General features: G+C 46.3%; 1 protein-coding gene across 1 annotated transcript; it reads left to right on the forward strand.

Annotated features, from left to right (window-relative positions):
• Positions 1 to 244: 244 nt before the first annotated feature.
• Fgf16 (fibroblast growth factor 16) lies at positions 245 to 11,183 on the forward strand. Its single transcript, XM_090325925.1, has 3 exons — positions 245 to 518; positions 8,050 to 8,153; positions 10,795 to 11,183. The coding sequence occupies exons 1-3, from the start codon at positions 245 to 247 to the stop codon at positions 11,038 to 11,040; spliced, it is 624 nt and encodes a 207-aa protein (XP_090182051.1). The 3' UTR covers positions 11,041 to 11,183.
• Positions 11,184 to 14,352: the final 3,169 nt, after the last annotated feature.

The following is a 14,352-nucleotide window of genomic DNA, read 5'->3' on the forward strand; positions in this document are numbered from 1 at the left end:
GCCGCTGAGAACTTCCTTGGACGCCAACAGACGTCTCCTGCAGCTGGGCAGAGCGCACAGCGAGCAAACGAGCCGAGCACACCGAGCGAGCCAACGGAACGAGCACCGCCGGATCGCCTGTGCCCCGCTACAGGGACAAGTCCTCCGCGTACCCCCCCAACCTACACACTGCGATCCCGGCTTTGTGGGGGGGCCCTCCGTGTGTGCCCCGCACAGCCTGCGCCACTGCCGTTGGGCCCCCGCCATGGCGGAGGTGGGGGGGGTCTTTGCATCTTTGGACTGGGATCTGCATGGTTTCTCATCATCTCTGGGGAACGTGCCCTTAGCTGACTCCCCGGGTTTCCTGAATGAGCGCCTGGGCCAGATCGAGGGGAAACTGCAGCGGGGTTCGCCCACAGACTTCGCCCACCTGAAGGGGATCCTGCGGCGCCGCCAGCTTTACTGCCGCACCGGCTTCCACCTGGAGATCTTCCCCAATGGCACTGTGCACGGCACCCGCCACGATCACAGCCGATTCGGTGAGGACCCGGCGCGCCCGGTGAGGGGACGGGAGGAGGGCGGACGCTAACCTGGGTGAGTCGAGGACTCTGGATTCCCGGGGTGGGGCCTGTGAGACCGTCGTCCCCACGCACACACTCGAGACTATGTGCCCAGTCTGCGCCCGTCGAGGCGAGACTTGGTGTCTGGCGTAGACCATACCCACGCGCGACATCGCAGCGTCCTGCACTATGGGATACTCTTGAGAACCGATGAAGCGCCTCTCCCCCCCCACTTCCACCCTCCCTCCTTCCCCCACGAACGAGAGGCTCTGTCGAAGAGTTGCACCTGAGTTTTCCATGAAAGCAGGTGGATCTGGGGAGGAGAGGGAGCTTGTCGCTTCCGAGGCCAGGGAGTGAAATCTCCTAAGAAGGTCCCGAACGCAAGCCTGAGGCGCCTGACTAGGAGCTGAGCCTGCAAAAGGCCAGAAGCGAGCTGGCCACACAGCCCCGAGCGCACAGCACTCTTGGCTAGTGGACACCCCAGCAGCCCCCAGCACTGGTTAGCTTCAGACTGCTTAACCCCAACATATGAGCTAAGCCAGACAGAACAGGGTGAATTGGGTACCGGGGAGTCAAGGAAAACCTCTGGGAATCCAATCTACAAGCACACCAACCCTAGAAACCAGTGTAGCTCAGATCGGCCTCTGGACGATTACTTCACCCTACTCACTCCCAACCCTAGAAGCAGGTGTCCACCTAGAGCTGGGACAGCAAGATCCAATCTCCATCCACAACTTTCTTTGCCTGCCTGTCACTCTGAACATTGGTCAGAGGACACAGCTGCCTGTCTCACCTACCAAACCAATTACCTCATCAATAGAAGCCTTGATCTAGGATACAGACCCTTACCTTTCTAAACAAATGTGTTTCATCCTTAGGAATTTGCCATTTTTAAAAATAATTTTCAATGTTACATTCTCTACAAAGCCATCAGGCAGGTGCCATCATAGATAGCCTTCCTCCTCCCCCACCTGCCAATGCCCTCTGCTTCTTCCCAAGGTCTCTTCAATCCGAGAAAGTCACCTTCTAATGCCTAAGCCAGTAAAAACCCTGTACCCAACCTCTCAACCATAACACCCTCGCTTTTTCCTGCCCACCCCCACCACCTACAAAACTCTCCATCCTACTGCCCAAGCCTTGCTAGAACAACACCTGGGAGGGTGGGGGAGATACTAAAAGGAGAGAAAGGAGTGGGGACAGTGTATGGGAAAGACGAAGCCTAGCAAACAATTTAGGGCCCATGGCTCGTCTTCCTTGCTAGGAGCAGGCAAGAACCTTAACGACATCTATGTCATCTTGGAAAAATGCACTCAAACAGAGCTGGAGTACAGTAGGTTGGGAGGGGTAATGGAGAGGTACAGGTGTCTATATAAACTTGTAGCAGGTCCTCAAAAGGGTGATAAGGTGCAGTGGGAAGAGGGGGAGTGTTAACTTGGCTCCTTTCCCTTTCTTCACTTGGGATTTTGCATTCCCCTTTTGTTCCTTTTCATGAGGAACTGAGACCTCTCCACCCAGGCCTTGGAGGCTCCCAGAAATGGCTTAAACAATACTGGAATCATTTGAATATAAAATAAGTGTGAGTGTATGGGGTGTGGGTGGGTGGGTGTGTATGTATGTGTGTGTATAATAATGGAGAAATGCAGGCAGGGGTCATGAAAGTAGAAAAAGTCCTTTCAGCCACTGGCTACAAGTGTCTGTCAGACTCACTGCCCAAGCTCGCCTGGTAATCTACAAGGTCAATAGAAATCAGTAATACCTCTTAGGATAAGTGATCCTTAATTACCCCCCTGATGACACATTCATTTCTTGCTTTCTTTTCATCTCCCAGATCTGCTAAGGATGTTAAGTTTAAGCAGAAACCAAAGGAAATAAAAGTGGCAAAGGAAGAGATGTTTTTGCAGCCGCTTCATGGCTGGCTAGCTTCATTTCTGGATTTGTCTTTTAGAATAACAAGATAACTGGTTCAGACCCCTTCCCAGCAACCTTTTTCTCTTTCCTCTTTCCTCTCCTTCTCTGACTTCCTGGCATTTTCATGAATTTCCTATAAAGGAAATGATAATTGATTGAAGTTGTCTCTGTACTCTTCTCTGCCAACTTTCAAACACACACCTCCTCTCTCGCAGTTGAGTCTTTCTTGGGGGCGGGGGTGAAAGACATGGAGTTTGACTTCGCTAACTCTTTCTTCCCTCCACATTTGAGTTAATCAGCCAGGGTATTCAATAAATTGAAACTTTTAACATTCCATAAGTGCTTTAGCAGTCAACATTCCAACAGGGTAAAGTAGGCCAGACTTAAGATATAAAATATTATAGATTTCTGCTTGGGGGGAGGAGGTAGTCTCCAAAGGCCATGTAAAGTAAATAGCTATTTGTTGTAATTGGAGAGCAGGGCCCCCAAGGATTACGCTGGAATCCATGTGCTCAGAATGAGTGAGGCTGAGCCCAAGAACAGCCCCGACTCTAAATAATAACCTGTTGGCCCAGCACATACTCCCTGCTCTCTATTTGCAATCGGTAGCCAGGAATATTTCAGCCCCCGCCTGGGCTGATGGCATTTACTCAAAACTGAGGTTCCTGGGGATCCTCACATTCCTCAGGGGTACCTGTGGACTGGCAGAGCAGGCGTGGAAGCCACAGTGAAGCAGAGACTTCCTGCCAGGTGGGATGGAACGGGTGTTTCAGTGATGTGATTCTAGGAGTTGTAAGTATTTTACATGATCTTTTTCAGGGGGAGTAAAAACAGGTTTCAATTCACCATGTCTGTGTGTGAGTACAATGCATCTTGATCAATGTCACCCGGGCAAAATGCCAAGGCATCACCATCTTGGCCCTCGATGATCTAAAAGGATAGCTCAGGCAGAGTCATGGAACCAGATTAAATGACACTTTAGCCATTTATCTAGGTAGATTCTCAAACAGTGGGGCCCAGGACCAATGGGCTTTGATGGAAGCTCTGAGGAAAGACATGTAAGAAGAGAAGAGTCTGGAAATTGTCAAGAAAAGGCCAGCGCCTGAGGTGTGCAGGTCAAGAAAAGGCAGGGTGGAGGGAGGTCCTGGGTCTGGCAGGAGTGACAGAAGGGAGGACTAACTTTGTCTACTTAATACTTTGCTGTTAACACCCCTGTCCAGCTGGAGCTGGGAAAATAGGAAAATGGCTTGTTTTCGCTCCCCTTTCATGCTGGCTGGAATTCAGGAGAAGGTTTAGAAATATCTATTCCATCATCGTGTACCACTGGGTTCCCACAGTCTGAATCCAGCTAATAGGAAAGTTGGCAAGGAGAAATGGTGCCCAAAGACAGCTGGGCAGGGATGATTCCAGCTGTTGGAGACCCCTCTTACTGGACACAACCCAAGTGACTTCCTGTATGATCTGTCCTTTGGCATCAGGGTTCACAGAGAGTTGGAGAAAAACTGCGGTGACTCAAATAGCCACACCTCTTGGGTTTCATGATTTTGTTTGCACCCCAGGTCTCAGGCGGTGAGATCACAAGCCATCCTCTGCTACTTAAGAAGTGAGCTCAGGGTATTCAGAGACATGAGATACTGACAGAATGAAGGAACAAAGACTAAGCCTGGATAGGATCTGCCTGAGCAAAACAAAGAACTGAAGGCTCCCATATGTTGATGATCCTCAGAGTTTAGCACCCAGAACCAAATCATGACCTGGTTTCTAATTCCTTCACCAAATGGCCATTCTACTCTGAACATGTCCCCCTGCTTTTCTGTATGTCTCTAGCACCGTAGAACTCAGCATAGCATGCACCCCCTAGAGTACTCAAGCCAAGGGTCAGCCGAGTAGCAGGGCAGCCTCCTCCCTATATGACTCACTAGACCTTTGCAAATGTGGCCTTAAGTCATTCACACTAGCTTCCCCCATCCCCTTCTACATTTTACACTAGCTTTTAAATGACTTTGAAAATTTTCTATTGATTTATTATTATATTTAAACAGTTGTATGTACAAAGTAGTAACCATTCCATGAGGCAGTTTATGTAAGTACAATGCATTGGATTTTTCTTTTTCTTTTGAAATAAAAAGGATTTTTTAAAATTATTTTTTGGCCAGGCAGCTATGACTCACACCTATAATCCTAGTTGAGGAGGCTGAAATTGGAGGATCATGGTTTGAAGTCAGCCTGTCCAGGAAAATCTTGAAGATTCTCATTGCCAATTAGCCAGCAAAAAGCCAGAAACTAGGGGGTCGGGAGTTTGGCTTAGTGGTAGAGTGCTTGCCCTGCATGCATGAAGACCTGGGTTCAATTCCTCGGTAACACATACACAGGAAAAGCCAGAAGTGATGCTATGGCTCACGTGATAGAGACTTAGCTTGAGAAACCTAAGGACAGTGCTCAAAGCCCTGCGTCTAAGCCCCAGGACTGGCAAAAAAAAAGCCAGAAACTAGAGAGCTAAGTTCAAGCATAAAAGCTTGGGGACATTGCCCAGCCTCTGAGTTCAAGCCCCAGGACAGGCATCAAAAAATGGAGACTTGCTATTTAGTTTGTTTGCTGCCAGTCCTAGGGCTTTAACTCAGGACCTGAGCACTGTCCTTGGGATTTCTCAAGGCTACAGCTCTACCACTTGAGCCACAGCACCACTTCCAGCTTTTTCTATGTATGTCATACCGAGTAATCAAACTTGGGACTTCATGCATGCTAGGCAAGCACTCTACCACTAGGCAAAACTCCTGGCCCCAGGATCTTGTTATTTAGTGCAGGCTGCTCTCAAACTTGGAATTCACCTATCTCAGCCTTCCATGTGTTGGGATTACAGGCACATGCCACCCTGTTGGGCAATTTTAAAAATTTTATATAAGCAGTTTTACATTTGATTTTTACTAATTCTGATAATCACTCACTATCATCCTGAATTTACTTCACTCAATCAAATCTCTTAGGCCATTGTTACTATATCTTTTTAGAGATGGGCAAATTTGTATTTAACTAGAAACATGTAGCATTACTCAAGGTACTGGGTTCAATCCCCAGCATCACAGAAAAGACAAAAAAAAGAAATATGGTTACCCAAAGTGTGGAGGTAAATTTTGCAGGGTATGAAGGGGTGGGGGGGAGAGGAGGGAGCCTGAAAAGCCCCAGCAGACTATAATAGCCACAAACTAAGGCTTATGGTTAACTCAGCTCTCTGTACTTTGGGCTCACCTTTGTCCAACAAAACCCCAAAACTCAATGGAGCATATTTTGATGGAGCCAGCCCACTTTGCCATCCTCTTGAGATCTCTTCACTTTCCACCGTGTCACCCTCAGCTGTGTCTTTTGGAACTAGGATAAATGTCCTCTTGGGGTTCATTTATTAAAATGCTAAGCAGGGCACAAACCTGTGCAGTGCAGTGGAAGATGTAGATCCATTAAATCCATGTTTGATTTAACCTCTATTCAGCACTAGCCATTTCCCCTCCCTCCCATCAGTATGTGCCAATTTCTCTTCCCAAGACTCTCTTCTATTGGTAAGCATCTGTCACAACCCAACTGAGGATTGCAATGAGAGACCAAAGGCTAGACCCTAAGACCCACCACCTACTAGTCAAGCCTCTGGAATCCACAGGACACTTCCCACTGGAGGTTTTAACTTGATTTCAAAATTAGCCACTTGTAAATTTGGACCTTAGTACCTTGGGAGCTAGAGGACAGAAAACTGATTGCAAGTTCAAAGCCAACCCGGGCTACATAGCCAGACCCTGTCTCAGAAAAAAATTTACTTTAGCTTTATGCAATCATCTCTGTTTCCTATGTAGGTAATTTAGAATACTATTACCCTGAATAATTTCATTTTTGAATGTATGACAGCTAAGTAAGTGTGAGCCCATTTTATACTGTTGGATACATCAAACAATTGCATCCATGTTTTTAGTCTGTACATTTTAAAATGTAGTAGAAGATAGGAATCTCAAAGAAGACTCCAACTGAGGCCAGACACGTGGCTTAGTTGGTAGAGTGCTTGCCTAGCATTCATGAAGATCTGGGTTCCATTCCTTGATACCACATACATTGAAAAAGCTGGAAATGGTGCTGTGGCTCAAGTGGTAGAGATCTAGCCTTGAAAAAGCCCAAGGACGGTGCTCAGCCCCTGAGTTCAAGCCCCAGGACTGGCAAAAAAAAAATCCAGACTCCAACTGACTATTATATCTATAGCTAGATGAGAGAGAAACCATATTAGAGCAAAACTGTACAAGACTTCAGTATCAACAGGATTTCATTTCTGGGTACTTTTACCCTCTTTACAGTTGTTCTTTTTCTTCCCATGGGGTAAATGAAAACATTTTCAAATCTTTGCCTCTAACCTTGTCAGCTAAAAGGACATTTCTGAATTTCTTCCCTTTCCCCTTCAAATTGCAACATTTTGTATCAGTATGGAGTCCAATACTACCTGCCAACTCTGCTGTGGATAAACTTTAAAAAAAATCTCAAGAGAGAAGGGGAGAGTGACAGGCTTGTCAGCTTGAGGCTGTACTAGCTGTGAGCACTTTTTAGGAGAAAGCCCTCACGAGGCCTAGTCTTCCCTCCAGCCATGAACAGACTGAACAAACTCAGTGAGTGATCTGTGTGGTATTTGTTACCAGCAGTTAAGGGCAGTTGACAGCCCCATGTGGCTTTAAGGACATTGGAGCGGAGAGGGTGCAAAAAAAGTTCAGCCCAGAGGACAGCAAGGAAAATGCTATGTATGCTGGGGAGGAGCGAGATGACTTTGGGAAGGTTCCAGAAACTTCTTGCATTGAGAAAGCAGCCGTCCCATTTCTTGAAATGGTTGGTATTTGACAAGAACACCTTATAATTATGAACCTTTAGTAACCAAAGCCTTCTTGTGGTCTCTTCTTTGTAACACAACTAGGAGGGCTGGGGATGATGGAGCTCCGTGTAAATTGCTTGCCTAACACACTCGTAGGCCCTGGATTTAATCTCCAGAACCGTCAAATAAAACAATAAAATGGTTAAAAGTGTTAGGTAAAAGCAAAAATTGATCCCCCCCCCGCTCCATTTTCCACATGAAAAACAGGTCTGGAGATACTGGATGTCAGCTGAAGGTTCATTGTTGCTACAAAAGATGGTATTTTGTTGTTTTGTTTGGTGTGTGTGTGTGTGTGTGTGTGTGTGTGTGTGTGTGTGTGTGTGTGTGTGTATGCATGCATGTACGCTGGTCCCCAGGCTTAAACTCAGGATTTAAGTGCTATTTCTGACCTTTTTTGCTCAAGGCTGATGCTCTACCATTTGTGCCATGACTCTACTTCTAGCTTCTTCTTCATGGTTAATTGGAGATGAGTCTCTCCGACTTTCCTGGTCAGGCTGACTTCAAACCATGATCCTTACATCTCAGCTTCCTGAGTAGCTAGGATTACAGGCATGAGCCAATGGAGCCTGGAAACAGGTGTTTTCTTTGTTTTTGTTTATCAGGGAATCCCAATGACACCCAGGCTGGCTTCTTGTTGTGGGGGAGGGTCATGTCACCCACATGTCCTAGCTTGATGTGACTAACAGAATGGTGTTCCTTTTGTTACTCTAGGAATTCTGGAGTTTATCAGCCTGGCAGTGGGGTTGATTAGCATCCGGGGTGTGGACTCTGGCCTGTACCTGGGGATGAACGAACGAGGAGAGCTCTATGGATCGGTAAGCTTCCCACTTCCCCTTTTTTTTTTGCCAGTCCTGGGCTTGAGCTCAGGGCCTGAGCACTGTCCTTGGACTTTCTCAAGGCTAGAGCTCTACCACTTGAGACTCAGCACCATTTCCGGCTTTTTTCTATGTATGTGGTACCGAGGAATCGAACCTGGGTCTTCATGCATGCTAGGCAAGCACTTTAACCACTAGGCCAAACTCCCGGCCCCCACTTCCCCTTTCATCAGAGGCTTTTACCAACCAATGTTTGGACAATATAAGGCAAATGGATGTTTATCTAGCACTTGAAAACACTTTTGTCAACTGGCTGCTCAGGACTCTTCTCTACAATATCTTCACCCATGCAGCTCCTCACCCCTTCAAAACATAAGCTCTTCTGTGATACCTTTACTTTTGCCTTTTCTACTAGAGGGCCAGCTACCTTGATAATGGCAAGCTGCCACTCGTTTGTCGGTAGATGGTCAGGGTTTAGTGAAGTAACTGAGAGCATATGGTACTTTTAATAGTTGTCCAGAGCCAGCCAGGATTCAGTGACTCATACCTGTAATCCTAGCTACTGGGGAGGCTGAGATATGAGGATCACAGTTCAAAGCCAGCCCAGGTAGGAAAGTATGTGAGACTCTTATCTCCACTTAACAACATAAAAAAGTCAAGAGTAGAGCTGTAGCTCAGGCAGTAAGTACGGTGCCTGCCTTAAGCATAAAAGCTAAGGAGCTAGGCACCAGTGGCCCATGCCTGTAAGTGTAGCTACTCCGGAGGCTGAGATCTGAGCACCACAATTTGAAGCCAGTGGGTAGGAAAGTCCATGATACTCTTATGTCCAAGTAACCACCTAAAAAGCCCAAAGTGGAACTGTGGCTCAAGGATAGGGCACCAGCCTTGAGCTAAAATGTTAAAGGGCAGCACCCTGGCTCTGAGGTCAAGTCCCAGTACTGGAGGGAAAAAAAAAGGCTGTCCAGAGAAATAACCCAGTAGCAGACCGAAGAAATTCAAGCAGTGGGTAAATGCCTTCAAATGGAAGATTCTGAAGTTAGCAGCACAGATTCTGATTTCCACATTGCTTCAGTTGAATCCCAATAGTCAAATGAAACAAATGGTTGAAAAATGAAGGTTTCAAGGTCTGCTGACAGCATTAAGCCCCTAGCTAGGCCCGGGCAGGCTGCAATACAAGTCCTGTCTTCTGGAAGCTAGCCCAGCATTGGGGTATGGTAAGTGACTGCTGACCTTAACCCTTTCAGAGGATCCCAATTTCCTGGCTTGCACTTTTGAGTCACATAGCATGCTTTCTGGCTCCCTACAACCCCATGGAATCAGAACACATTTTTCCCTGACACCTAAGAGATAGGCCTGTCCCCAGCACTCCATATCCACTACCCTAGCAAGAAGTATGGTGGCCCAATCAAGAGTGAGAAGGGACAGAGGCAAGAGACCAGGGGCTGCCAGCTTCAAATAGGCAGATTGGAGAAGGTTTTGAAGGGGATCTTTTCTGAGCTCTTTCACTGACACGCCTGAGACCCTTCAGTATGAAAGATCACAGCTCACCGCTCATAGAGCTTTATATAGATCTGAGGCCTTTGCCTGCCAGTTGATTGAGTTGACTGCAATCTCAATGGATTTGAATGCTCTTAGAACTAGGGAGGGAGGAAGCTCGCAGTGAGTGCCATGAAGGCATTGGAGTCCATAAAAGAAATCCTTATGCTGAGCTCCAGTAGAGGGGGCTAGGAGTTTGGCCTAATGGTAGAGTGCTTGCCTAGCACGCATGAAGCTCTGAGTTTGATTCCTTTGTACCACATACACAGAAAAAGCCAGAAGTGGCTGTGGCTCAAGTGGTATAGCACTAGCCTTGAGAAAGCCCAAGGACAGTGACCAGGCCCTGAGTTCAAGCCCCAGGACAAATCAAAGCCACCCAGGGCAAATAAATGTATAAGAAACTCTTTTCTTCCCTTAACAAAAAGCTACACGTGGAGGCAGGAGGGGTGGGGGTTGGCCTAGTGGTAGAGTGCTTGCCTAGCATGCACAAAAGACCTGGGTTCCGCAGTACCACATACATGGAAAAAAGCCAGAAGTGATGCTGTAGCCCAAGTGGTAGAGTTCTAGTCTTGAGAAACCCCAAGGACAGTGCGCAAGCCCTGAGCCTAAGCCCAGGACTGGCAGAAAAAAAAAAAGCTACCAGTGGAGCTCCACTGGTAGAGCACCAGCCTTTAGTGGGAAAAACTAAGGAACATCACCAGGCCCTGAGTTCAAGCCTCAGTAAGGCACAAAAACAATAATTCTTATTCTAGTGATAGCCATCTCCTCCGATCACTTTCCTTCAAGAAAGATCTCACCTTGAAGGAGTGCTTTGGCTCAAGTTGTGGAGCACTAGCCTTGACCAAAAGAAGCTCAGGGACAACACCCCCTCCCCGAGTTCAAACCCCATGCCCAACCAAAAACAAAAGTAACTGAAAAAAGAAAGATCTCATCGAAGTCATTTCTGTGTGGTTTGTGAAAGAGGATGGACTGTGGATGCTACTTGGAAGAAAGCTACATGAGTAATGTGGGGGGGAGAGAGGACTGCCATTGTCTGCCCTCCATGTGCCTTGCTGTTTTAGAGAGTTATCTAATGAGCTCTGTTCTCTTTTTCTCACCCTCACAGAAGAAACTCACACGTGAATGTGTTTTCCGGGAACAGTTTGAAGAAAACTGGTACAACACTTATGCCTCCACCTTGTATAAACACTCAGATTCAGAGAGACAGTATTATGTGGCCCTGAACAAAGATGGCTCACCCCGCGAGGGATACAGGACTAAACGACACCAGAAGTTCACTCACTTTTTACCCAGGCCAGTAGACCCTTCTAAGTTACCCTCCATGTCCAGAGACCTCTTCCGCTATAGGTAATGGACCTTGGGAGTGGGGGGAGAGGAGGAGGATGGAATCTGTGACCTGAGTAACTCTGAGGCCACGGCTGTGTCTACAAGCACTATACTCATAGCTTTCCAAGTCTTCCTATCAATTTAGATAACAGAGAGGCACTTACCATTCAACTTGACCCAGCTGTTGTTCCCTGGTTGTTCAAAGTGTATATGAAGGTTGAGTTATTTTGGGGAGGGATATGGGGGGATGGGGCGGGCCTGAGGGAAAGCCTGTATATAATTTTTTCTTTAATCATGTTCTTTCCTCTGAGGTGGAATAACAAAGAATTGGGGGGGAGGCATCGCAGGGGAACCCTGCCAAGGGTCAGGGGTTGTCTTGCTCCCACACCCCTCCCAAATGCCTTGAGAATGGATAGAAAGGAAAGACCAAGGAATCTGCCACAGATGCTACCTACAGAGCTTTGAAAAAAGTCTCCTGAAGTAAATTCTTGGGGCTCCTGCCCTGCTGCGAGCCGGCCCCTGCTCTGGCTCTGCCAATTTCTCATTCGTCCTGACATGCAGTTCTCCTGCCATTGAAAGTGGGAAGCGGGCTAGGCTGTAAGAAAATCATATTCAAATGTTAAGCATGGATACTGTGCATAAGGACAAACTATTTATGAAATGTATATGCTATTTATTTTATATATTTATTTATTTCAAAAATAATTTTATTTTTAATGAGAGATGCTATGACTGGATTTTCATCAGAAAGAATAAGGTCCTACTGAAACAGGATAAAAATGACTTATTAAAGGCTTTTATTGGCAATAAAATTGTCTTTATATTGTAAACACTGTGTGATTCTATTGAGTTGTACATTTTGGAGAATGAAAGGTTGGTCAAGCTCTTCCATGCCACTCATTAGAATTTCTTAGGCTAGGGCTACCCCACAGACCATGCCAAGGCACTACTGAAAGCCTAGTGGTCTTGGCAGGTCCTGTGATTTTTTTTTTGTGGGTCATGGGGCCTGCACTCTGGGCCTGGACGCTGACCCTGAGCTCTTCAGCTCAAGGCTACCACCATACCCCTAAGTCACATTGCCACTTCAGGTTTTCTAGTGATTAATAGGAGATAAGCATCTCAAGGTCTTTGGTGCCCAGCCTGGCTTTGAACCTCCATCCTCAGATCTCAGCCTCCTGAGTAGCTTGGATTACAGGCGTGAACCCCACGCAAAGCCCCAGGTCCTTTGATTTTGAACTTAGTGCCGAATCTTGCATTCAGGAAGCTTGTAATCCTAACTACTTCAGAGGTAGAGATTGAGACAATCATGATTCAAGACTAGCCCAGGCAAAATTTTTGTGGCGATCCCTATCTCAACCAATAGCTGGGTAAAGTTAGTATGTGCCTGTTAACCCAATTATGAAGGAAGTTGGGATTGGAGGATTGCAACTTCAGGACAGGCATTAAAAAAAATCTCAGACAGGTGCTGGTGTCTTATGCTTGTAATCTTAGCTTCAATGAAGGCTAAGATCCGAGGATCACAAATCAAAATCAGTCCAGGAAGCAAAAGTCTGCCAGATGCTTGTCTCCAGTTAATCAGAGAAAAAGCCAGAAGTGGTGCTGTGTCTCAACTAGTAGAGTGCTAGCCTTGAGCAAAAAGGAGCACAGAGACCGCTCCCAGGCCCAAAGTTCAAGCTCCAGAATCAGCAATAAGAAAGAAAATATCGGGGCCGGGTGTTTGGCCTAGTGGTAGAGTGCTTGCCTAGCATGCACAAAGACCCAGGTTCGATTCCTCAGTACCACATACATAGAAAAAAGCCGAAAGTGGTGCTGAGGTAGAGCTCTAGTCTTGAGAAAGTCCAAGGACAGTGTTCAGGCCCTGAGCTCAAGCCAAGGACTGGGGGAAAAAAGAAAGAAAGAAAATATCAAGATTCCATCTTGATGGAAGAAACTGCATGTGATAGTATGTGCCTGTCATTGTCCAGACATGTACTCATGAAAAAAGTTAGATCCTACCTCAAAATAACAAGTTCACAAAAGGGTGGGGAAGCTGGAATTTGTGATTTAAAGAGTGCTGGCCTAGAAAGAATGAGGCTTACAGTCCAAGCCCTAGCACTACCACCACCACCAAAACAATAAAACACCATTCTGATTGAAGTTCCTCCCATTCATATTTAGAATAATTAGGGATTGAGAAATTCTTGTTGAGTGCTTGCTTAGAACCCAAATCCCTAAGACTGAAAATCCTTCTTACTTTAAATATGAGCAAAACAATGCAAAACAATAATCAACAGGGAGATTGATTTTTTGAGCCAGCCAGCTTCCTTTCTGGAAGACGATCTCCTCTATCTCTTTACCAAATCCCATCATCCCATGCCAGTGCTTCTCCTAGGAATCCATCAATACCTTTCCATCATGCAGTAATGTACAAAGTGTATGGTCTTTTGACTAGCAGTCACCAGGAAACTAACTAGAGACAGAAATTATCAAGAACTCTGAGGACAAAGCCCAGGAATCTGTATGTTAATGAACCTTTCAGGAAATCTCTGAACACACTAACGTTTGAGACGCAGTGCCCTAATTTGTTTTCCCTTAATTGTGTTTGCAATCAAATGGTTTATAAAGTCTCAGGGTAGCTTGGTCCACAGAACAAATCAGCGTGACCAGTTAATGGGGGTGAAGGAGAGGGGAGGATTATATTCCTGGGAGCTGTGCCCTTCCTATACTAGGTATGCTGGTTTGGCCTCTCCACTGATATTTGCAGAGAAAAAAGCACAGGGTGATTTGTGTGCTGTAGTGAATGTTGCCAGGAAATAAGGATCAAAAGGCCGCAGGTCTCATTGAGGGCACAAACACTATGGCAGCGTGGTGGAAAAAGATTTGAATTTAGGACAGTCCTTCTTGGTATTCCTCACTCCGATCACATGAGCATTCCTTATTTGTCCAATGAATTGTATGAGTTTGAATCAAATAGCTCCCATACTGGCTCATGTGTAGCATGCATGAAGTCCTAGGTTCCAATCTCAAACATCACTACCACAATAACTATAGCAAAATCAGAAATTTTTTTTTTGCCAGTCCTGAGCTTGAGCTCAAGGCCTAAGCACTGTCCTTGGACTTTCTCAAGGCTAGAGCTCTACCACTTGAGCCTCAGCACCATTTCCAGCTTTTTTTTTCTATGTATGTGGTACCGAGGAATCGAACCCGGGTCTTCGTGCATGCTAGGCAAGCACTCTACCACTAGGCCAAACTCCCGGCAAAATCAGAAATTTTCTAAAAGTGCACTCAGAAGCTGAGCCTGAGCTCAGCTATTTGAGAAGTAGAGATTGGAAAGACTGAGGTTAGAGGCCAGCCTAGG

This window comes from Megascapheus bottae, chromosome X (genome assembly GCF_031878675.1).
Source record: "Megascapheus bottae isolate mThoBot1 chromosome X, mThoBot2.hap1, whole genome shotgun sequence".
In the NCBI taxonomy this organism is placed as follows: Eukaryota; Metazoa; Chordata; class Mammalia; order Rodentia; family Geomyidae; genus Megascapheus; species Megascapheus bottae.

Coding starts and splice junctions, on each gene's coding strand:
- Fgf16 (XM_090325925.1), top strand. CDS start 245: ATGGCGGAGGTGGGGGGGGTCTTTGCATCTTTGGACTGGGATCTGCAT. Junction 519..8,049: donor CCACGATCACAGCCGATTCG/GTGAGGACCCGG, acceptor TTGTTACTCTAG/GAATTCTGGAGTTTATCAGC. Junction 8,154..10,794: donor GAGGAGAGCTCTATGGATCG/GTAAGCTTCCCA, acceptor TCACCCTCACAG/AAGAAACTCACACGTGAATG.